Genomic DNA, 23,384 nt, shown 5'->3' with positions numbered 1-23,384 from the left:
TAAAAAAATCAAACAAAAGGCAAGGGATCTTTTACTTGTGGAAAGTGATAAATACGTTTATTCCTTTTTTCTACCATTACGAATAGTCAAGAGTGTACACAAAAATATTTAGATGTTGTTATAATAATAATAATAATAATAGTAAAAATCACTCAATTGCTTTTATCCCAACTCTCCGTACTGGTTCTGATTGTGTCTCACTTTTTTATCTATTTTTGCATTTTTCCTTGTCTTTGTTTTTGGGGCTACACATTTCATGTGCTACGTTAATATACAAAATCGTAATTACAATGCAAGTCAGAAAATATTATTTATGAGAGAACGAGATATAGTGAATTATTATTTAAAGTTTTTTTATTCAAAAGGGTTTAAGAGCGCGAAAAAAAAGTCAAAAAATCTTATTTTACGAAACTACTTTTTATTTAACACCATCCTTATAAAACGGGCAGTACAACAGTATTGCATTGAAAACTGGTGGTTTCTTTATCCCAAAATCTTTTCAGAATTGGTTTTCTTGCTTCTTGGAAGCACCAAACCATAAACGGAATTTAGGTGTTCATATATTTTTTCTTCCATTCTTCCATTTCATTCTAGGTTTGGCTTTGCATATGCGCAAAAGGTTAAATGTTTTGCAAAAAAAAATAAAAAAAGAAAAAAATAAAAAAAATTAAACATAAAACATAACAAGAAGATGTTGGCTTAAATTTAAAACCTTAGGACTAAATTCTCCCTGGTTTTAGTCTTACCATAACTATGAAGTAGAAATTAGATCCAATTTTAAGCACTTCCATTTTAATGCATAATACTGCTAAAAGAAGACTACCCAACAAGCCAAGATAATATTATACAACACAAGAATCGTAATAAAGACTAGACTATCAAAAACAATTACAGCCAAATATAATGATACAACCGTATTGCTGCTGGCGAGGCTTCTGTGTAGCATCGAGTAAGCTACGCCAACTATTATCTAGTTAACAATAGACAAAAATGCCCGTGCCCACGACTACTGCATTGTTTTTAAAAAAAGCATTGTGGCACAGGGTTGGAAATTCCCTCTGAGAGGCCATGCTTTTTACACATTGAATAAAGGGCAACAAACAAAACCTTAGCCTATTTCTATGTTGTTGTTCTATTTTTGCTTCTTTTTTAGTTGAGTAGCATTACTGCATCAACGCAAAGTTACACAATAGTGCACTTTTTTTTGTTATTGCGCTCTCATGGTTAAGCCGTTTTGTGTGCTGAAACCAAAAAGATATTTTTGAAGTGCTGGACACGACCATCTAGAGACAATTACAATAGCTTATTCTTCTATTATTTATTTTATCACACACTGAGGCTGGTGCGAAAAGTAGAACAATAGACAAGAATAATTATGCATTGATCTCGCATTTAACCGCCAAGGATAATACGGGATCGGTAACTTTGGAACAGACATAGATGCAACATACCTCCGAAGGGAGACAAAAGAAACGAAAAAGCTAAAAAGGAAGGACAAATGCTAGTGTTGTGAAAGAACGTTCTACTATAGAAGCCTAGTGAACTTTCCCTTTACAATTAGCTTGTCATTTTTCTTCTTTCCTTGAAATGAGTCAATCAGATTTTCCTTATTTTACGAAACATCATCCCGTCGAGGAATTTCATCTACACGAGAAACTATGAATCTAACCATAGCGGATTGAAAATAACAATGGAAATGAAAAGTGGTTTTACATCAAAACCATATGACACAAGGGATTGTAAAAGACAATAAAACCAATTTGCAAATGTTGGGTAATACTTTACTTTATCTCCACCATCTTTTCTTGCATAACCTCAATGCAGAATATTATTGTCGATTATGTAGAGTCCGACAGCTTGGATTTTGCTCAAGAGGTTAAAGTCTGTGTTTTTTGCTATTTGGGTTTAATAGGAGGGAGAGAAATAAACCTATGAGATGTTAAGCAATTCCAGTATAACTGCAACTTTGGAGGATGGACTGTGGAGCTTAGAAATGAAAGTGTGGTAGAGAGTTGGTCAAAGAAAAGGATATGTGTATACGATTTCCCTACACGTTTGCACACATTCACTTCCGCTTTTCCAAGGTTTAGTCCTATTGTTATTAATTTAATCAGTTTTGCAGAAATCTGATTCATATTCTTTATCAAAGATATGAAAGCATTTTGAATTAAACTCATACCAAATTGTGTTAAAAACGGCTACAACAAACGAAATAATAAGCTTATCTTCCTAACTAGTACTGCCCCCTATTATTTAGCGTCCGCCTGCGAATTTCACTCAAAGTAAACGCTTTAAGCTATCGCACTTTAAAGTTGTGTAAACTTTTTGAATTTAGACCTCGGTTAGTCTTTACCCGAGTTAATGTTTCTAAAATAGTGATGTGATCGACCAGTAAAAATCTAAAGAAAAAGAAACTCTGTGTAGCAAGTTGAAGCGATCCCAGGAGGGAGGAATAAGAATAAGTTGAAGGAATTTTGAAATTCCAACAAAGTCGGATATCGTGGTTAAGTCCGACTCATCGATAAGGTGAAGATCTGCTGAGGCGAAAATGCAAATAGCCTTCTAATAATGACAGCGATTGTTTTAAACAATAGTTCATGCAGCAGTCTTTTGAAGAAAATGTTATCCGACAAGCCATGCGCCTCTGTTTAGAACAGGAATGCCATTGTTGGAACTTAACAGCTTTGTGCGTCGCAAGTAAGTAACCTTCGAGCATCGCTACACGCACCGTATGTATGCTTGGTTAGTCTTTTTTTAGCCACAATTAGGAATTTCTCTTTTTTTCTGTGCGGCAATTTAGTGAATATGCGCATTGTGCTCATTTGTGCAACGACTCATTCGCCTCGGTTGCTTTTTGTTTTGCAAAACCATTCCGAATTGACGTGAAATTACCCCTCATTTATTTTGCAGCGTTAAAGAAGTAATATGCTAAAAAGCAAAATTCCTTGGAAGTTGTTTATCCTTGCACTCGTAAGTGAAAAACAACAGCAATAGCAAGCAAGATTCACTTACACCCATGAATGAGATTCCGGAATTGTGGTTTAGCGCCAGATCCGGAATAAAAAGAAAATTATAATCTTCTTTTGTATTCCGTTTTGCTGTTAATTGAATGGTGAAATTGCGGGAGAGAAGGGTACAGCAGATACGAGACAGCACTTATTTACCAAGCATTTAAAACGTGGAAAGAGCGAGTGATTGCGTCTCATATTGTTTCCATTTCAACTGATTGCTCTATAGCAACCAACCACGGGCTTCATGCAACGGAGAAATATGCAAGATGTGAAAGATGCGCATCAACTATTTCATAGCAAGGGAATGTATACACCCTTTGAGCTCTTTATAAATCCTTGTTTTCTGTCAAAAACAACCCTACGGGGCGAAAGTAACGTTTCTAAAGCCAACTACTGCGAAGAATTCCAAATGGACTAACTTTATATCATAAGTCTATAATTGACAGAAAGTTGGAAGGTTTATACGGAATTATATTTTGAACGGAAGTGTCGCCAACAAAATCATGTGAAAGAAAGATGACGTCGGTTGGTTGGTCTGTTGTCTCTGAAATTGGGTCTGAAAATTACTTTTTTACTGAGCAAGAATTAGCGATAGAACAATAAAAGGAAATTTGTTGCAAATAGTCCTACTGAGTGGCCCCAATTTCTCACAATTTGTATTTGCTAACCCCCTTATTCCTATGAAGAAGTAGAGCTTGTTCAAAGTTCCACCAGGGAAGCTTTGATACAAAAGAGGCCGATAAAATTGCAAATTGGTATTCCGCCTCATGAAAAAGTGGCTAGTGAAAATCAGCATCGCTACATTATCAAGATTTGGTATACCCCAGTTTCGTTGTAGAAGTACTCCTCCTCAAGACATTACACGTCTAACTATTCCTGCAACCGACTTGACATCACTACCCAAGAATAGCTACATGCTTGAACTCTTATCCCTCAAATTACCTTTGTTCTTTTCGACGTATCAAGAGTTAAAAAACTCTTATCACACGCAAAATGAAACTAAGAAAAACATTCGAGAAAACAAAACGAAATCCGTGAGGGTTACAATAGGCTTGCCCTGAAGGACCAAAATGTGAGACAAAAACTCAAATGGAAAGTGTAATAAGAAAATGTACACCTAATAACCCCCACTGCATAGTGGATTTTGCTTTTGCAATTGTTGCATTTAAGCCTTTTTGGGATGCTCTAGAATTCTTTTCAAGGGCGTGTAGTCAAAACTTAGCATTATCAAGGAGGTTGTTTCACAGAGGGGAAGAGGCGGGAAGAGGAAAGAAAATGAGAAAGTTGGGGTGCTTTAATATTTACTGTATTAAGCACTGGTCAAGAAAGAAGCGTACAACATGCAAAAGCGATTGCTACAGAATTATTTCCCAAAATGACAAATTGTTGCATTGCCATCTTTCCTGAAATTGGCCAACGAAGATCCCTTGGTGGAAGATTGAAGCTTACAGTGTAGGTTCACCCACATAGAATATCAACGTCCTATACATTAAGAGTCCTAAAATCCTACCAACCAAGCAGAAACACATAGGTGACAAAAACAGCAAAGCATTCCTTCTATTATAAACTCCATAATACCTGAACTCACCTATCACATTTTATCTCGAAATCACCAAACTTTTCAAAAGAATAGCACCCCTGCTTTACAAAACAGAAGTATACCTTAATTTTGCTGATCGATAACGGAATCGAAATCTTCCACCTCCTTCAACTTGTAATCTTGTGCCAAAGACACCTCAACTTTATGATCATTGGCATATTGCAATCTAGCCAATTTAGCTTGTGGACCCCATCCATTAACCGGCGCATTCAACTTAAATGGTAACAACCATGAAGTAATGGGGATAAAGTTATCAGTCAAGTTGATCAACTCATGAATCAAATCTTCGATACAAATAAGTCCCAAATCCTCAAATTTATCTTCAACTGCTTGATTATTGTCTAATTTGACCACTTTCGAATGTACCTCTCCACTCTCCTCATCTTTTTCATCAACCGTTATACGAGCTCTTTTCTGAAATAACTTACGTATGGATGAAATTGATGGTTGTCCAATTATGACATATGGAGCAATCAATCCTAATAATTTTATCGTTGATTCATTAGCTTTGACAAATACTCCAGTATTTGATTCAGTTAATTTCAAAACTTGCAAAATTTGAAACGCCTTCTTAGGGATCTTTAACCCTTTTGTATGATTAGGTATTCTAATGACAAATAATAACTTATATTCACCTTGGTCTTGAACTTTGTTCGCTTCACCATTGTTGCTTATTGAAGTTGGCAAATTGCTGTTGTTGATCTTTTTGGAAACTTTTCTGATCCTTTTACGTTCAATTTCATTCGACTTGTGATTACTTAGTAATGTCTCTGCCCTGATGAATTTATTCTTTTGTTGCTGTAACTTGGCCTTCTTTGAAGCGGCGATTTTTTCCTTAATCTGTTCTTGTTTTTCTAACCTTTTACGATCAGCGTTCTTACGTTTACGTAAAAGGACTTCTGGGTTTGAGTTTAGGATGGCCATGGTTGATAGATCTATGCTGTGAGTGTGAAATGGAGTAAATGATTAGTTGAGTTTAATTTTTTTTTTTTCTCCTTACTATTCGATGAGATGAGTTTTTCTTATTTTCGTGAGGCTCAAATTTTGAAGATCTTTATTTCAAACAATGTCGACTTACGAAGATAGAATGGGGTTGCACTGTAGATCAACGCAGAAAAGTAGGACGACCCATTGTGGTTTTCCATAAATCTTAAAGGGGTTTACAGTAGCTGCATATATGGCTATTCGAAAAAACGACTGCCGTGTGCTATGAAGCAGTTAACCATTTCATTTACCGGAACAGGACGAAGTGTAATTTCAAGAAGGGCCCAATAAAGTTCTTCAGAGAAACCTGGCATACCTCTCCTTATCAATTACATTTAGATTTCATTGCAAAATAAGTACACTGTTCATTGAGTTGTTTGAAGTTTGTACTCCTACTTCTTGAATCAAGTGTATTTTTCAAAGTCTACTGTTTAGTAAAATACACTTGTAACTTAATTTATCTCGCGAGTGGTTCATAGGAATCCTCTTGTAATAGAAATGTTGCCAATGTGATGAGTAACATCAAAGTCTCCAACACTAATATTGGTCCGTTATAAATCAATTACGTAATACAATGAATTGAAAAAAAATAAAATAAAAAACCAATTTGAAATTTTCTTTTTGTTTTTCTTTCTGATCTGCTAACTTTTAAATCAAGAGATATATTTATACAGAGAGATCAAATTTGTTCAACAAAATTATATATCCCTACTAGATCTCACCAGTTTCTTGTTAAAGATTTTCCTTTTTAAATAATATACATCTTTCTTTATCATAAAGACAACCCGACTAACAACCAAAAACTGGCTGCAACTCACAACTAGAGCAAAGATACCGCTTAACAACCACAAACTCCCATTAACAGCTTTGCTACCCCTTTCCACATACATACAAACCCTTGCACCCTTTGCATCCATTTTTTTTTTTTCAATTTTTCATTTCTTTAATTAATTCTTTTCAGATACCCGTTACATAGACCCCCTTTCCATTCTATTATAGGGTTAAATTTTCCTTTACATTGCATAATTTTTTTATATATAACATAGATACCCATTGCATTTTGGCAAAACTGATGATTTTATGAACCCTGAGCGCTATTCATCACATCAAAGGTCAACCCAGTTACCACTACAGCGGCAACAACAGCAACAACAGCAACAACAGCAGCATCATCATCATCTGTACCAGCATATACCACAACTGCAAGGACTATCTCATGACTTTTCAGTATCGGATGAGGAACAGCAAATACATCACCAACCACAACCTCAAAACCACCCATTTCAGCAAGCGACAACATTTTCAGCATCACAAGGCCAGCCTGAGTATACCCAAGAGCAAGTTGCTGAACAACAATATGCACAACCAATCAACACCGCGTATGCACAATCTCAAATAACACCTTCATCACAACAACAACAACACTATTACAATGTGCCTGCACATCCTGCATACCTCACACAAGAAAGCGTTAATTTGAGCTTACCCCAGTCACAACAACATCCTAATTATAGAGCTACTGGTCAGTTCAGTAACATTGCATATACCAAGCAACCTATGGATCACACTAATCACGCAGTTACAATGGGCCAGACTTATCCACAACAAAAACAATACCAACAGCAGGTGCAGCAAGGTGTGCAGCCACAACTGTCTATGCAACTGGTGCCGGGCGTCGAATTTCAATCACAATACGAACCTATTCCGAGTCTGTCATCGACAATTATGGCATCAGGCGAGTCGTATCAGCAGAGCCAATATAGTCAACCGACTACTACTTCATCTCCTTATGTGCTACAGCCACAAGGTAAAATACAACCACAGCATGATACAATAAAAGAGGAGATGCCCAAAGCCCCGCCTTCATCGCACGTTAGAAGACACAAAAGAAATAGTTCATCCATCTCCTCTGTTCTATATTCAGCCGCATATGAAGAAGATTTGAAAAATCTTGCACTTACAAAAGTCAATATACCGTTGCCTGAATTAGCCAGAAGGATTAAACAGCTGGAGTTCGACAACTCAAGCTTACCGCCAAGTTCACGGTCATCAACCTCACAAGACACTTCTTCAGTTCCACAAATAGCTGCTCATTCTGCTTCAGGTATCGAAAGGGCCCAAAACTCAAAAGAGACGCAACGACTGGTGTTTGGGATGGTATGGCTTCTAACGTCATGCGAGGTTTCACCAACAGCAGTCATACCCCGCAACCGAATATACGCTAGATATGTCCAGGTTTGCGCTGACAATAGTCTAGCTCCTTTATCGCCTGCTAGTTTTGGAAAATTGGTAAGGATCTTATTCCCGACAATAACAACAAGAAGGTTGGGAATGCGAGGACAGCTGAAGTATCATTACTGTGGAATTCGATTAAAGGGCGAGCAAAGTATGCAGCTGCAATTAATGCAACAACAACAGAAACAGAGGTCTCACCAGAGACAGCAATCATTTGCATCGGAATTTACCTCACAATCACAATGGCAACAACACTTGCAATCGCCTGCTCGCCTTGGCGCCAGTGCAGGTTCTGTTGCACAGTCGCCACACTCAACTCACTCGTCAGTGTCTTATGAAGAATCTCCACTATCGACATTTGGTGCTAATACTCCTTCATATAGCCCTATCAATTCTCCATCGATACTTATGTCAACTTCTAGTTCCGATCAGCTACCTCTGGTATCACATATGAAGTACATACCTGACTTATTCAAGCTTTTGGCGATGGAATCGGTAGCGGCCAAGTCTTACCCATACACTCCCATTGAACTTCCACCTATATATCCGCACTTGCCCAAGGACACTGATCGTGATATTGCTGATACATTGTATTCACTATACAAAGTTCACGTGACTACAGTGTTTGAATCACTCCGATTTATGCAACTCAAACGATTGTTTTCAAGCTTCAACAATTTCAATAGCATATTGTCGACCCCAGTTTCTAAGTTATATACATCAGACTCCACTTTGGAATGGGTGCGTCAATGTGATTTGATCATGTATAAGAAAATGATTCGAATGTTGAGCAAGTTGCATATGCAGTACATGATGCCTCAGGATAATATCAATCAGCTTAAGACCATTGCCTCGAATTATATTCGAACTTTGGGCAATTCCATTATCAATTCACGCAATTCGAAAAACTTTGTTGCATTGAAGTTGAAGATGGCTAAGCATTTTGTCAATTTACTTAATCGATTGATTAAAATCATTGAGACGGGATCCACTGCATCGAGGATAATGAATGATGATAATGAAAAACAAGCAATGTTGAATGATTGGCAAAAATTGAATTTGGCTGAATTGGTATCACGAGATGTTCCGTGTACTGATGAAACAAATTTGAATACATTGAGTTTTATCTTGACCGAGGAAGTTGTAAAAGTGGTTGAAGCGCCATCGGTCGAAGGCTCTTCTTCTTCCATGCAAACGTATGCCGACTATATTGGTGACTTGCCGTCACGCTTTCCAGGAGTCAACTCTCGAATGTTTTTACTACTATCTTCAAACTTGTTAACGTCTATCTTGCGAGAGATAAGTTTAAACGGTGGTGAAGGGTTTGGAGCGTGGTGGATAGTGAGGTGCTGGGTGGATGAATACTTGGCGTGGATTATGGAATTGGGAGGGTTTTTCCAAGAAGAGTTAACTGCATATACAAAAGAACAACAGGGGAGGATACAACAAGCTGATAAAGATGTTGAGATACAAAAGGAGCAAGAGGTTTATCAAGGTCAGTCAGGGGGTGATAGTGGTGGTGCTCAGGATCAAGAACAAGAAGAATACAACTTGAGCACAGAAACTTCAATCGATTTATTGGGTTGAATTACATTTTGCATTTTCATTGACGATATTCACACACTTGCTTCACATATTTTAATCGGGGGGGAGGGGGTGGTTTAATTGGACTATATAGCATAATACAATGCCATTCATTGGGTTAAGTTAGTAATGAGGGGCGGCAATGTTGACATAATTTCTCTCAAACCGGAACATTCAAACAGGGGAGCCAATATAAGACGAGGTATTATGTGTTTGAAGATAGAATAATATAATGCGTGTTTCCATCTTCATACACTTGGCTGAGAGTTTGGAGCACCAAAAAATATTCCTATTCTCTAAATTACAACCAAAGCATCACAAACATGTCCCCATTCAGCAGCATAACTTATACATTCGAGTTTCTACATTTTCCTTCCAACATTGCAACGCATGTAACTATCTTCATTTCAAAACCAAACTGGATTCTTTACCATTAGAAGTAAAAGCTCAGAATACTACCACCACTTCTATTATCTTTTTTTTGGTTGCAAAACAGTCATACTGCCCCTATGTCCCAACTCACCACGCTAGACAAGTTCAACATTGCCAAATTACAGATGGAAACATCCAAGAACAAGGGTAGTCTGGAATATTGGAAATTCAGATTAGCTATCAAACTAATTCAAGATATCTACATGTTCCCTAGTGATGAAAGTTGTAAACGGGAATTTTACGATACGATATCCAGTGACAAGATTAGAGTTATGGGTAAGGATTTGATTCCTGGAGAGAGAAGCGTGGTTGCGAATGCTGATTTTACCATTGGATCACAAATTATGGATGTTTCGACTGCTGCTGTACTTTTTGACGAAGATGGCGGTGATGCACCACCATTGCACATCACAAAATATCAGGAAATCTTTCAACCTATGCTCATCACCACAAAGACAAATAAGGAGGTCAATAGGACCATTTTGTTAACGTTCTTGGTCATATTCAACTACTTAGAGGACAGTGAGTTTGCTAGTAAAGTCAACAACTTATGTACTCATCAAAGACAAATTCGTCTTGCTAGTGAAGTGAGAAATATTAGAGACTCCATCAAATCTCAAATGGTTGACTTGTTTCATACGTACTTCAAGGAATACTCGTTAGCTATGGAGTTTTTCAAAAAGGGTCAAATTAAAATGGCAAAGGGAAATTGGAAGTTCTTGGAGAGTTTGATCAACGTAGTCATGGTTAATCATTCAGTATTGATGGATCATCGTCATGAATGCATTGGAACATTTTTGGACCCCCAATTTGCTATTTTTAATCATAGCTGTTTGCCAAATTGTTTACAGATTGAGACAGGGTACGGCAAGTACTCAGTTGTTAATAGTTTACCGATCCAAGTCAATGAAGAAATGACAATCAATTACGTGGATGTGAGCACCCCAGTTGAAATTCGAGCATACAAGTTATTGACAAAGTATCATTTCAAGTGTAGGTGTCAGTTGTGTTTAATGAGACAAGATGTGTTTTTCACTATGCAATGCAATGAATGCTTAAAGCCAATAAAGTCATCAAGCTTGACTGCAGTGCTTACCACACCAAACACTATTTTGAAGGAGCAGTCGTGCTCAAAGTGCTTTCACCCATTTGACTTGGATGTTTACACTAGACAGATTCAAATACGTAATTTCTTCATTGCAATTATTGTCATTCCTAGAACCAATTACAATATCAACGATGAAGGGTACTTTACCTTGTTGTTGAAAGAATTTGCCGGTTTGATTGAAAAAAACGGTGCGCCTGCATTGGTGAGGTTACTAGTAGAGTCACTTGAAAGTTTTCACCTTGTTCTAACTCGTGTGACATTTATCAAACGATTGATTGATGAAGTGATGGCAACTAAAGTCTTTGCATTATATACGTTCCCCTTCAATGTCATTGTTTCAAAAATCTGTGCTGATGGTTGTGAGTGTATTGATTTTGATACTGGATTGGAGAGTTTGAAGTACTATGCCAGAGTCCTTTTTGCAGTCAAATTTCCTGCTGATTTGAGTAGTCAGTTATTCTTTAACGACTGTTTGTTCTTGGAGTTGGCACAACGAATTGAGAAATTGATGGCGGTACTAGTAGAGGAGCAAACAGATACATTTTTTGGCACATTTGAAGAATCAATGGAGTTGTTTGCCCGATGTGCATATTTCTTTTATAAACACGTCAAGTGCAAAGTTGAGATTGAATACGTTGAAGAAAAGTTGTTGCAACTTCAACAAGTTTATCATCCCATCAAGTCGCGGAGAAACATTCATTCGTGTTTGGAGAGATTGTTTAGTTATGCCAATGCCAATATTTTCATTACAAAGACTCGATTCCTCATCTTTAATGCAAGACAAGAACAAGTCACTTTGTTCCATACGTTTGATGCCGATGATTACTTGTGAATAGTATTTAATGCATCTTCTTTTTATTGTTCTCTATACATCATTTAATGCTACACATACAGCTCCCTTGTGATGTCCATTGTACTGTCTTACAGTCTCACTGTTGGACAAATCCCACAACCTCACGTAATGATCAGAGCACGCAGTAACTAGATACGCACTATCAGCACTAAATGCACAATCCCATACCCATCTCTGATGTCCCTGCAATGTCGTCTCCAAAGCGAAATTCTGTTCTGTAGACCATATTCTCGCTGTATGATCAGCAGAACAAGTGGCCAAATGTTTCATATCCGTACTTAACAACACTCGAGTTATATACTTCAGATGTGATCTAAATTTAGTCACTGGTGTTAACGACGTTAAATCCGTTTGATTCAGCATTTTCCAGACATAGCAATTCCCCTTGTTGTTTCCCGCAACAAGCATAGATCCATCACTGGCTACACTTAGTGAATTAATCGGCACATCGTCCTCAGGAATCAAGTGATGCGTGCACTGATTTTCGCCGAGGTCCCATACTCTTATATTACCATCCTGATCACAACTGATTAGTTCTCCTTGGTTCGGGTGTATGACAACTTCATTCACGGGGCAGTTGTGTTTATAATTTCGTTGAACTGATGGTGATCTCACATCCCACACTTTGACAGTGCCGTCTTCACTCGAAGTCACCATCCATTTGTTATCCGCTTGGAATGCTAGTGAGGTGACATTAGTACTGTGCCCTTCAAACGTCGTTACGGGATTGTTGTTGGGGTTGTTGTTGGAAGAGCCAGCATTATTGTTCTGGACCGATGCATTTCCCGTAGCTCCACCTTGCCGTATGTCGTATAACCTGACGTACAAGTTGCCTGCCGCTGCAAGATATCGCTTATCGGAGGTTATCTCCAATCGATTGACCTGGGAGTCAGTGTGTTGAATAGTTCTTGAGCATACACCAGTGAGGGCATCCCAGAATCTGATAGTATGATCATACCCAGCAGACGCTAGTATCACGGACATATTGTTGTTGTGTGGGTGGGCGAGTGGTGTTGATGAAAATGCAACGAACTTTTCGCACTGGAAATTTTCCTACAATAAAATATCATTCTCTTTTACAGTACATGCATTTATCTCTATACGTCATACACATAGCGAGCAAAGCTCATTAAAAGTTATCCAAGATGGCTTGTTTTTGAACTGGTGTCAATGATGATGGATAGTCGACTTTGTATGTGATTTCCAAATCGCCTCTTTGACCGGGGCTTTTACTTATTGGCATTCCCAAACCTGGGTAGTTGGTAGTTGAGTTTGGTTGCACAGGACTTGATCTGCTTAATGAAATTCTTCTTCCATCCAATGTGGTTACATCTTTTTCAAATCCACAAAGTGACTCTTTAAATGATAAGTGCACATTCATTTTAATGTTATTGCCATCTCTCTTGAATGTTGGGTTTGGTTTTTCTTGTATAACAAATTGTATTGTTTGCCTTGCACCGCATTCAGGCTGGTAATCACCTTCATTGGCAAAGTTGATTTTGGTACCGGATTTCCAACCCGGTTTTATATTAACCTCTAACACTTTCTGTTCTCTGGTTCCACTGGAATCTTTTCTGGTGATTTTCATCTTCTTGGTGGCACCTTTATACAAGTCCTCCAATGATACTGGAAGTTGTATTGATACAGTGTCTGGTTCTGGCCTTGGTTGTTGACGTCCGCCAAATCCACCTGGCATTCCACCACCACCACCGGCTGATCTGAACCCACCGCCACCAAATGGAGATCCACCAGCACCACCTCCGAATCCACTCAGACTGAAAGTGAAACCGTCATCTCCCATACCGAAGCCTCCCATTTGTGAGAAGATGTTGAATGCATCTGCTTGTGAAAAGCCACCACCAGCTGATCTAAAGCCACCGCCTCCACCTGCTCCTCCGAAGTTGAAGCCACCAGCACCAGCACCTCCGGCTCCTCCAAATGGATTACCAGCATCTGCTGCTGGTGCATTACCTCTAGCTGCCTCTAGACCATATTGGTCATACACTTCTCTCTTATCTGCATTGGATAAAATATCAAAAGCTTCGGATATTTCTTTGAACTTTTCAGTATCACCTGTTGGTTTATCAGGGTGATATTTTAATGCCTGTTTCCTGTAACCCTTTTTAATCTCTGTTTCATTCGCAGTTGGCTCAACACCTAGCAAGTTATAAAGTTTTGTATCTTTGACCATGTTTGCTATATTAATCTAAGTCTATTTTTTAGTTGGAGCTGTCAATTGACTTTTGTACTAACGATGGATAAAGATTGTTGTCTTTTCAAGAATAAATTTATAAGATGATAGCAATTAATTTTCAGCTTCCAAAAGAAGAAAAAGAAAAAAATAAAAGACATCTAAATTGTGGAATCAGATTTGTTGTCGCTGCTTCCTGCATAGTACACACATTTTTTTCACTTATGATAATCGAGAAGCTTCATCTTATTTCTAGAATGTTCTTATCGCTACACGTGACATTGGATACATTGGATCTTATACACATACACATATACACAAGTAACATCTAGTCTTTCTTCTCAGCACTAACACCAGCAGCAGTCCTTGCCTTCTTCTTCAATGCTCTTTGTCTAATCGATTTGTGCATATTGAGATTGAGCTTGTTGGCAAGTTTAGAGTAAACACCAACTGTATTGTCAATACCGAAATGCATTAAAGCATGCGTCCAGTATGGAGTGCTAGTAGCAAACCTTTCTTGCGCACCACCTCTACGGCCAACTCCCCTTAATGCTGAAGCAACAAAATCTTTGGCATTTGGAATCGTTATTGATGAGCGTCTGATCTTGGACATGGCTGATGTCACTAAATATGAGATAACCAACTCAACATCAATACCTTCAGGGTTTAATTCACCTGCTAATGCATTGGACCATTGCTGTAAAAATGCCTTCGAGCCAGAGTAAACAGCCAAGTAAGGAGTGGGCAACAATCCACCAAAAGATCCCATGGTCAAAATAAGACCTCTAGCTTTTCCACGCGACTTCTCAACAGTGGCAGCAATAATTGGAGCAATAACCTGCGTAATTCTCAAGGTAGCAGTATTATTTATAGTAATGATATTTCTCAATTCGGTGGAGTCAGTTTCTAAAAATGGAACAGGAATGGAGTGGGACTGTCCAACATTGTTGATCAAAATGGTGATTGGCAAATCATAAATTGTCTTTTCCAATTCCAAGTAGTTGGCTTCATCGTCCAGTGCTGCATCAAATGGAACAATCTTGGTATTAGTCTTGTACTTGGCCGAAATTTCTTCAGCCACAGCCTCCAACTTTGACTTCGTTCTGGAAACCAAGACAATAGCAAATCCACGTCTAGCTAATTGGAAAGCAAATTCCTTACCAATCCCATCGGAAGCACCGGTAACAACAGCCCATTTGCCGCTATTGGCACCATATTTGACGAAATCCACTGGGGGTACCACAAAAGTGTCAACGATCAAGGACCCAAATTTAAGAAGAAAAGTGGTTAACTTGAAAACACCAACTAGTAAAGCAAATACCAAAGTATAGTAAATAGCTGGGTTCTGAGGGAATGCTTGAAATAGTTCTTCAATCGATGGCATGATGGTTTGGAGAGGGAGCTGTAAACCAAACATCTCCTTTGCGAATTCTTTTCTTTAATTTTTTTTGTTGAGTTACGTCCGAGACGTTTTTGTTGTGCATTAAATCCGAAAGGAATAAGATACTCAATGACAGACAATGTTGTCTAGTTTCAAAAGAGTAAAATGAAGACTACATATTGCATTGCAAAAGTTCATAACTCAAGTAATACCTCCTTGCCATTAAATATATACAAATTCATCCAATTTCTCAGTAGTCAACTGCACTTGCAACTCCTCTCGAGCAGCATGCTTTTCCAAACTCGAGATTGCCATCTCCAATTTTATCTTTTTCCTTTGTAGCTCTCGAATAGCCTCGTCAGCTTTCGCTTGCTCATTGTAATTATCCTCTAAAGTTGTCTGTTGTGCTTCATCTGTAATTCCCATAATGTTTATCCATGGATTTTGAAATGGTTTTAATTTGGTATCATGTAAGAATTCTTTGTAATGTCGGGAAGTTTTATCAACCACACCTCCAGATTTGTAAAACTCACCCAGATGGTGCGTGCTTCCATGCCGACTCTTGTAACTACTACCTCTAAACGGTCCTCCTCTGTAGCCACCACCACTACCACTACGTCCGTATGATGGACCTGTTCCTTGGTACCCGCTTTCATCTTCATCCTCACGCTCTATGCTCTCTTGTCTCTGTTCTATAGGCTGTGGGGACAGATGCTCTTCTCCCCTCTCTTGATGCTCAGAGTAGGAACTTCCTCGACTCCTATCATCCCGACCACTGAAGCTGCCATGCTTGCCATAGTATCCACCACTACTTCCACCTCTAAAGTTGCTACCGTAATACTGTGAGTTGTATCCTCCGCCATAGTTTCCACGTCCACCACGATACAGCAGTCCTCTTCCTCCTCTTCCTCCTCTACCTCTGTAGCCTCCACGATAATAATTACTCAGGCCATAGTGGTCATCAGTATACCCACTTCCTCTATCAGCACCACCTCTTACCCTTCCAGCTGAGCCTCTATATGAGTCGTACGACATGATCAGTTTAAAATGTATTATGAACAATGTTATCGTAGTCATTTTTTACTTTGTTTCTTTTTTTTTTTTTATTTCATTTTTTATAAATGTCGTGTGTATTTTTCTTGAGACATTCAAAACTACGACAAAGTTAGTTCTTTGCCGAGGTTGATCTGAAAACACCAACACGTTTTATTCGGGATATAAGTTAGCGAGAGTGCGGGTGATATCAATTTGATCATGCTGTTTATAGGGGAGGTGCTCTAAACCACATGATGCTGCCGCTTTTATTAAATCAAAACCCCTTCTCTTTTTTTTTTTCAGTTGCTAGGTGGTCCCTGTTTGCTACTTTATTAGAAGTGTTTTCCTGCTTGATGTTTTGGAATGTTCCTCTTTATCACATCAACAAACAATGTGTGATACGTATCAATGTGGTGCTTTTCTTCTTCTTTCCTCTCATCCTTTTCACCTGTACGTTTTCTACTTTTTTTCGCAATCACATTTCCTATTTAAGTTAAAATTGTGCGTGTGTAAACCGAAAGGTATACATACAAAAATTAGTTACAAAACGTTTCTTTGAAAAATAAAAGACCCAAAATAATCCCTTTTTCTTTTATCATTAAAAAAGGAATTTGATCTGAAACTTTAATAAAAGGGGGAGTGGGAGTATTATTAAAACCAAAAAAAATAACTGACTCTACTATATCTTTACAAGAGAGTGCTTTGTTTCAGAAAGTAGGAGGTATAATAAAGTCTCCTTGTCCATACCCAAAGCCACACATATTTGAGGGAAAAATAAGATTCAACAAAAGTTGCACTTCTTTTTATTAATTAGCCACAATTCATTTCACCAATGGACCATTCACCACCAAACCCAGAAATGTTACCCTATAGACGTGACATTGATATCTTGACACCAGCATTTGAACAAGCGTGGAATTCCACCATTCACGATACACCAAACATCTCCGCTCAGGACTTGTTGAAGTTGGCACAAAACTTGATCGAGATGCAATCCAGTGACAGAGATCCGCCACAACCGGACGAAGCTAAGTCCCTTCTTTCCAGCCCCTTGGTTAGAACAAGGATCACCGAAAAGTGTAAAGATAAAACTACATTATCTAAATCAGAAACGTGGGAAATTTTATGCCAACTACCGCAAGACAAATCCGAATCGGGAATGGGCTATTTAAAAGCATGTCTGTCACATGAAGAAATAATAAGCCGCCTGCCTGAGTCTTTACCGGATATAACTGGTGGAACTATTTCCAATGATGATCTAGATGGAGAGGCTGATTCAGATGAAACTTCATCGTTGATGGAACTTCAATATAGAGAGCCCCTGCTGCCACTACATCCACCTATCTTATCCACATCACCTTATGATGACGTTGTTGGGCTATGTTTATTAGAAAGCCACTTGAACGAAAGCAAAGATATAGTCATTGATTTCAAAACTCAGCAAACGTTGCGCCAAGTTATTAACGAAGTTGCCCAGCTTCATTTACAAGTGGACAAGGCATTCTCTCGTGTTGCAGATAAATTAGATAAACTCGAGCTGAATAGTCGCAGGGCACTACAAAGATTAGAAATATTGCATCATGGGTCTGATTTTATGAACAGCCGAGTCAACCACATGCAAACCGAAGTCAAAATGATCAAAGAGAGTGGCAAGTCAACCACGAAAGTGAAGCGTGTTGTTTCATTCAGTGATTCTTGTGAAGTTATACCAATGTCGGATAAATTACCACCAGTCAAGACATTGAGTGGCTTGCTGCTACGTTCTGCACTACACCAACAGAGAGGTGCATTTCATAATAGCCCAGTGGAGTTGTCTCCTAAATTGCACCCGAAACGATGTGGCGTGCCTATTAGCAATGCTCCTGCTCTCAAGGCCAACACTCTGGTAGTGACACCTACTGCTTTTGATCTTGATTCTGATGATGATGCTCTGGAAGTACTCATCAACGACGATATGGAACCTTATAGAATATCAAGAGAGGGGTCATGGCAGCATTTGCCAACCCAATACGCACACCCACACAGTCCCGCCAGTCCTTACTACGAGGAACAACAGGACTATTCTTCACAAGAGGGAGAAACATCGATAACGCCTTCACAAACACCGGTGGACAAAACTGATGACACTATAGACGAACCGGTCAAGATCCAATACATTTTACTTATTCTTTTGCTTTATTTCTACAACAAGTTGCATAATTTCTGCCGTTCCAAGCTTAGCTAAGACCCCTTACATACTTTTGCATTTTCTACATTACATAGCATTTTTTATTTGAGTGATAATCTCTATACCCTCTAACCCATGTTTATTGAACGTGAAAAATTGACATCTTCTCCACTGACAACACCATCACCTAACCTCTTTTCCAACCCGAAATGCGCACCACCACCACCATGGGCACTAGATAATCCGTTTTGTCCAAAGATGTCATGATTCTCTTGTCTATCATTACTATCATCACGGAAATATGGATGGACCAATGCACGTTTAGCACTAATTCTCTTACTTGGATCGTAAACCAACATCTGTTCCAACAAATCAATACCATTAGCATCCAAACTAGGCACAAATTCCTTCAAATCACGTTTCTTCCACTGAGGGAATCCCGGCTTAAAATCAGGCAAGTAATTTACATCAGGCCAGATCGTTTCATTTGGCGTACCCAAGATTCTAAAAATACGGAAAATTTCATCAATTTCTGAATCACCAGGGAACAAGGGTTTTCTATTGCACATTTCAGCAAAAATGCAACCGACAGACCACATGTCGACTCCAGTTGAATATTGCTTGCCACCTAGTAAAATTTCTGGTGCTCTATACCATAGTGTTACCACTTCATGTGTGTATGCTCGCAAGGGCACCCCAAAGGCTCTAGCCAATCCAAAATCGGCCAATTTCAAATTCCCCTCTTTATCAATTAATAAATTTTGTGGTTTTAAATCTCGATGCAAGACACGATGAGCATGGCAATGCTTTATACCGCGAATCAACTGATTCAAGAATCGTTTCACCATTTGTGGCTCTAATCCAGCGTTGGATTGTGGTGGAATTGCTTCCATGTATTTCTTCAAATCTAAGTCCAAAAACTCAAACACCAAGTATAATTTATGAGAATCAGAATGAATTATATCGTAAAGACGAACAATGTTGTCATTTCTCATTTCTTTTAAAAGGGAAATCTCGCGGATAGCGGTGGAGGGAACCCCTTCATCTTCAGATTCAAGTCTGATTTTTTTAAGAGCTACAACTCGGTTGTTGTGTTTTGTATCGAGGGCCTTGTAAACGACACCATAGGTTCCTTCTCCTACTTTTTCTTGACGTTGATAGTCTGATAACTCAACCATGGTATGTGGATAGGTGCCAGATCTCGATGCTAGGTAATGTAAGATCTGCAAAGAAAAAATATAATCCTTCGTTGGCTGAACTTAGCTGTACTTAGTTGAGCTGATCTTGGTTGAGCTGAGCTTTATTGAGCTGAGCTGATCTTAGTTGAGAGGATCTTGGTTGAACAAAGTTGTATAACAACGGAGCAAAATAGACGAAAAGAAAATCTTGCTGGACAAAAATGTAAACACAAAAGGAATTTTACTGCCTTGCCCTGTCATACTACACACACACACACGCGTCGCATTTACTTTTAAAACTGGCAATGTCAGAAATGAAAACCCGACACACACTATAAATATAAATAATTTAAAGCTATACACAGTAACCTCTAACTGAACTGCAATCTCAGACCTCATGGGTGGTACCTTCTCCAGCATCACAAACTTTAATCTCTCTACCCCACTCACTATTCAAAATCTGTTTACCCGTTATTCGTCTCTCCGGCTTGGGGTCCAAGATTGAATAAATGACATTCCTACAACGGGCACGTTTCAAACTCTCAATCGGTTCATAGCCACTTGCTTCTTTCCTCTTGGTAAGGTATTCTTCAAAAAATTCATCCTTTGCAGGATCAGCCAATTTCCACAATTGACGACCTGTTCGCATAGCCATGTAAATGACACCACATGACCAAATGTCCACACACCGAGGATCAAACAGTTCTTGGGTAAACTCTTCAGGAGCAATGTATGGAGACGACCCACATATGCCTTCAGAAAACTGTACTTCTTTCTCCCATGCCATTTTAAAACACTCTGAGTTTCCAAAATCAGTGATTTTTAAAACACCGTTTTGAGTCAATAGTAGATTCTCTGGCTTTAAATCACGATGAGCAACACCCATGTCATGCATATAATTAACCCCTCTGATCAACTGCTTGAAAAAACAATCTGCTTCAGCATACTCTAGTTTACCCAGGGCAATAATCAAAGTGTATAAATCACCACCAGAGCAGAATTCCATCACTTCACAGTAGTCACCCTTGGCGTCTTTGAGTAGATCCAAAGTGTCTATAATATTCAAATGTTTCAACGATGAGGAAATGCAAAATTCGGACGTTAATCGCCTATTGTACTTCTTTTCATTTTCATTAGGCTTCTTTTTGAACTCCTTAACAGCATAGAGCTTCTCCTGTCCCGCAGTAGCGTTGGTTGCCGCATCAAGCTTTTTATGAGAAATACGCACAACACCAAACGAACCACGTCCAATAACCTCTTGACACCTTCCATATTTCTCCACAAACGATCGACAATCAGGACCAGTATCAACATTTGGCCCTTTTTCACTATTGTTGACCTCAGCAGTACCAGGTTGATGGTAAGGACTTGTATGGTTCTTAACTTGAGTAACTAATCCAGCAAACAAAGTAGGTGGTTTACCTTGAGGTGCCGCGGTTGAGCCAGATTGCTGTTGCTGCAATTGCGATGTTGATGATTGCATGGCTCCCACCACATCGGGCACAGCACTCTTGGCTCCATCTCGCAACTTCTTGGCTCCCAATAAATCCTTCAACATATTTGACAACTTTTCATGACGTTTGGCCGATCGTAAGTGATGCTCGTGGTTACCATTTTCTAGCATAACAAACCTTGGCAATTGTGGTGGTTGCTGTGGCTGGTGTGCTAACGAATTTAACGAAGTTGTCGAATCGTTCTTGTTCTTTGTAAGCTGTGCATTGGATGACGACGCTGCTTGTTTGATCAGCAGAGCAATCTTTCTCGACGATGAACGTGACACATTTGGTGATGGCCTGCTAGAAGGAATGGACGACAGGGATGGATGTCTCTCGCCGGATTGTGCACTTGAAGCTGGCGGAGGAACAGACGCAATAGTGTGCTTCTTTAGCTTATTGTCCAAGGATGCTACCAGCATGGGGGATGTTGTTGTCGATACTGATCCATTCACGGGAGACTGGGATCTAGTTTTTGCCAACTTTGGGGATGCATTGCTTGATGGTGATTGATTGAGCAGTGGCGATGGTTGAGAATGTTGGGCCAAAGGTGACGATTTGTGTGGTTGTTGTGGTTGTGGCTGTTTAATCTGTCGCAATGGTGAAACCTCGTCATTTTCCACTTGCGATAGTATAAAATCCTCATCATTTGAAGTAGGTTGTGGAGATGCAAAATCAGAAGACGCAGGTGATAATATGGATGATGTATTGGTATAAACTGGCTCCTTTAATTTTGGGGAATTTGTGGCCAGCACGGTTTCTGAAGCTTCCTTGGGTTGAGCATTTTTTGTAGGTGAAGATAGTTTGGGCTTAGTAGCAACTGATTGCTGCAGTGTGGAAGACAAGTTTGTCAGCGATTTGCCAAACAACTTGCCCAATTTCGAAAGTTTGCCTGGCTTTGGAGAGTCCACCATAATGGAGTTTTGATGGGTTAAAATAAATAACTTCGGGGGAAGCACCAGTTAATGACTGATATATATATATAATGTATACGTTGGTAATTGATCTCTCTAAGGAAAGTTTGTTGTATGTAATCTCAACTTATTTGTATTGTATTTTGGTTGTAAAAAAAAGAAAAAATTTTTGTTACCCAATTTCTTTCCTTTCCCTTTCCCTTTTCCCTTCTCTCTCACACACACTCTATTTTTTATTTAACTTTTTTTATTTATTTTTTTATGTTTTATTTTTCTTTTACTAAATTTCTTTCAAAAGAAAATCCCTCATAGTTAAACAGAAAATCAAAACCTGTGCACGTGCATCATATATATGCATATATATACATAAGCCTACTTAATAATATCTCTCTTTCGACGCCACTCAATCTGAAAACTGTCACAGGGAAAGAGAAACAGTAAATAGACTGTATGTGGTATATCTCTTGGCATATTTCCCAAGCCCCTTTGGCCAGAATGATGCGTTTCAATTTGTTTCTGATGATTTACGTGACACAATATGTATTCGTATTGTTTTCCTAAAATAGGAAATTGCGAAAGTGATGACAAAAGCGCATTACCAAAGCTCTCTTACTATAGGTCTTCGAAAATAGGGGATATCTTGGAAGGCTTCGTAAGGGGTTCTCTGCCACACGCATTCTCTTCCATCATGGTGCTAACTATTAACATTTACTTAAAAAGTATGGAGAGACAGTTAGGAATGATCACGTGTTTTTAAGGCTGTACCATCACTCGTTTTCAAAACGTTCGAGTTTCCTAGATGACACTCTTTTGCGACATCATCAGACTAAATTTAAAAGGTCAACCAAAAAGACCTACAGCACAGCCCAAGTTTAATTTGTGTTTTCAAGGGCATCACTGTCATCGATACACATTGTTTTGTTTCATTCTTCTTATTGGCTAACTATATAGACACTAACGCAACAATTTTTTGAGAATTTGTTATGCAAGCTGGACAAATATTCTTGAATAATGGGAAGGACAAGAGTCTTACTTACTGTTCATCTCTATTTGCCGTACTCTCTTCTTTTAAAGGTTTTAAATAGTGTCATTACTTTCGTTACGGTAAGAGTTGTTGTCAGAACTTTGTGTGGGAACAACGAGAATTCTTCTATCGGTCTCTACTTTGCCAGAGCAGAACAAATGGAAGTGCAAACTTGGATCCTCTCTCGCACCCAC

General features: G+C 38.8%; 10 protein-coding genes across 10 annotated transcripts; 3 read left to right on the top strand and 7 right to left on the bottom strand. All coding sequences in view use genetic code 12, as the record gives it.

Moving 5' to 3' along the window:
- Positions 1-4,674: 4,674 nt before the first annotated feature.
- Positions 4,675-5,535, bottom strand: RPL7 (Rpl7p; the record flags this gene model as incomplete). The annotated part of the gene is made up of 1 exon (XM_051814477.1): positions 4,675-5,535. One exon carries the CDS (start codon positions 5,533-5,535, stop codon positions 4,675-4,677), a length of 861 nt encoding a protein of 286 aa, XP_051671847.1.
- A 1,140-nt stretch (positions 5,536-6,675) lies between these two features.
- RFX1 (Rfx1p) lies at positions 6,676-9,417 on the top strand (the record flags this gene model as incomplete). Its single annotated transcript, XM_051814476.1, has 1 exon — positions 6,676-9,417. One exon carries the CDS (start codon positions 6,676-6,678, stop codon positions 9,415-9,417), a length of 2,742 nt encoding a protein of 913 aa, XP_051671846.1.
- Positions 9,418-9,923: 506 nt separating this feature from the next.
- Positions 9,924-11,786, top strand: CANMA_002409 (uncharacterized protein; the record flags this gene model as incomplete). The annotated part of the gene is made up of 1 exon (XM_051814475.1): positions 9,924-11,786. The coding sequence occupies one exon, from the start codon at positions 9,924-9,926 to the stop codon at positions 11,784-11,786; it is 1,863 nt and encodes a 620-aa protein (XP_051671845.1).
- A 33-nt stretch (positions 11,787-11,819) lies between these two features.
- Positions 11,820-12,791, bottom strand: CANMA_002408 (TOR complex subunit; the record flags this gene model as incomplete). The annotated part of the gene is made up of 1 exon (XM_051814474.1): positions 11,820-12,791. One exon carries the CDS (start codon positions 12,789-12,791, stop codon positions 11,820-11,822), a length of 972 nt encoding a protein of 323 aa, XP_051671844.1.
- Positions 12,792-12,936: 145 nt separating this feature from the next.
- SIS1 (type II HSP40 co-chaperone) lies at positions 12,937-13,998 on the bottom strand (the record flags this gene model as incomplete). The annotated part of the gene is made up of 1 exon (XM_051814473.1): positions 12,937-13,998. One exon carries the CDS (start codon positions 13,996-13,998, stop codon positions 12,937-12,939), a length of 1,062 nt encoding a protein of 353 aa, XP_051671843.1.
- A 328-nt stretch (positions 13,999-14,326) lies between these two features.
- CANMA_002406 (ketoreductase) lies at positions 14,327-15,382 on the bottom strand (the record flags this gene model as incomplete). The annotated part of the gene is made up of 1 exon (XM_051814471.1): positions 14,327-15,382. The coding sequence occupies one exon, from the start codon at positions 15,380-15,382 to the stop codon at positions 14,327-14,329; it is 1,056 nt and encodes a 351-aa protein (XP_051671842.1).
- Positions 15,383-15,601: 219 nt separating this feature from the next.
- On the bottom strand, positions 15,602-16,414 carry CANMA_002405 (uncharacterized protein; the record flags this gene model as incomplete). Its single annotated transcript, XM_051814470.1, has 1 exon — positions 15,602-16,414. The coding sequence occupies one exon, from the start codon at positions 16,412-16,414 to the stop codon at positions 15,602-15,604; it is 813 nt and encodes a 270-aa protein (XP_051671841.1).
- Positions 16,415-17,246: 832 nt separating this feature from the next.
- CANMA_002404 (uncharacterized protein) lies at positions 17,247-18,638 on the top strand (the record flags this gene model as incomplete). The annotated part of the gene is made up of 1 exon (XM_051814469.1): positions 17,247-18,638. One exon carries the CDS (start codon positions 17,247-17,249, stop codon positions 18,636-18,638), a length of 1,392 nt encoding a protein of 463 aa, XP_051671840.1.
- Positions 18,639-18,709: 71 nt separating this feature from the next.
- On the bottom strand, positions 18,710-19,759 carry CDC28 (cyclin-dependent serine/threonine-protein kinase; the record flags this gene model as incomplete). Its single annotated transcript, XM_051814468.1, has 1 exon — positions 18,710-19,759. One exon carries the CDS (start codon positions 19,757-19,759, stop codon positions 18,710-18,712), a length of 1,050 nt encoding a protein of 349 aa, XP_051671839.1.
- A 388-nt stretch (positions 19,760-20,147) lies between these two features.
- On the bottom strand, positions 20,148-22,166 carry CANMA_002402 (serine/threonine protein kinase; the record flags this gene model as incomplete). Its single annotated transcript, XM_051814467.1, has 1 exon — positions 20,148-22,166. One exon carries the CDS (start codon positions 22,164-22,166, stop codon positions 20,148-20,150), a length of 2,019 nt encoding a protein of 672 aa, XP_051671838.1.
- Between the last annotated feature and the right edge of the window lie 1,218 nt (positions 22,167-23,384).

Source organism: Candida margitis (genome assembly GCF_024628925.1).
Source record: "Candida margitis strain CBS 14175 chromosome Unknown scaffold7, whole genome shotgun sequence".
Lineage (NCBI taxonomy): Eukaryota > Fungi > Ascomycota > Pichiomycetes > Serinales > Debaryomycetaceae > Lodderomyces > Lodderomyces margitis.
Note: the sequence above shows the minus strand (reverse complement) of the source record. Positions and strands in the feature narration are given on the sequence as shown.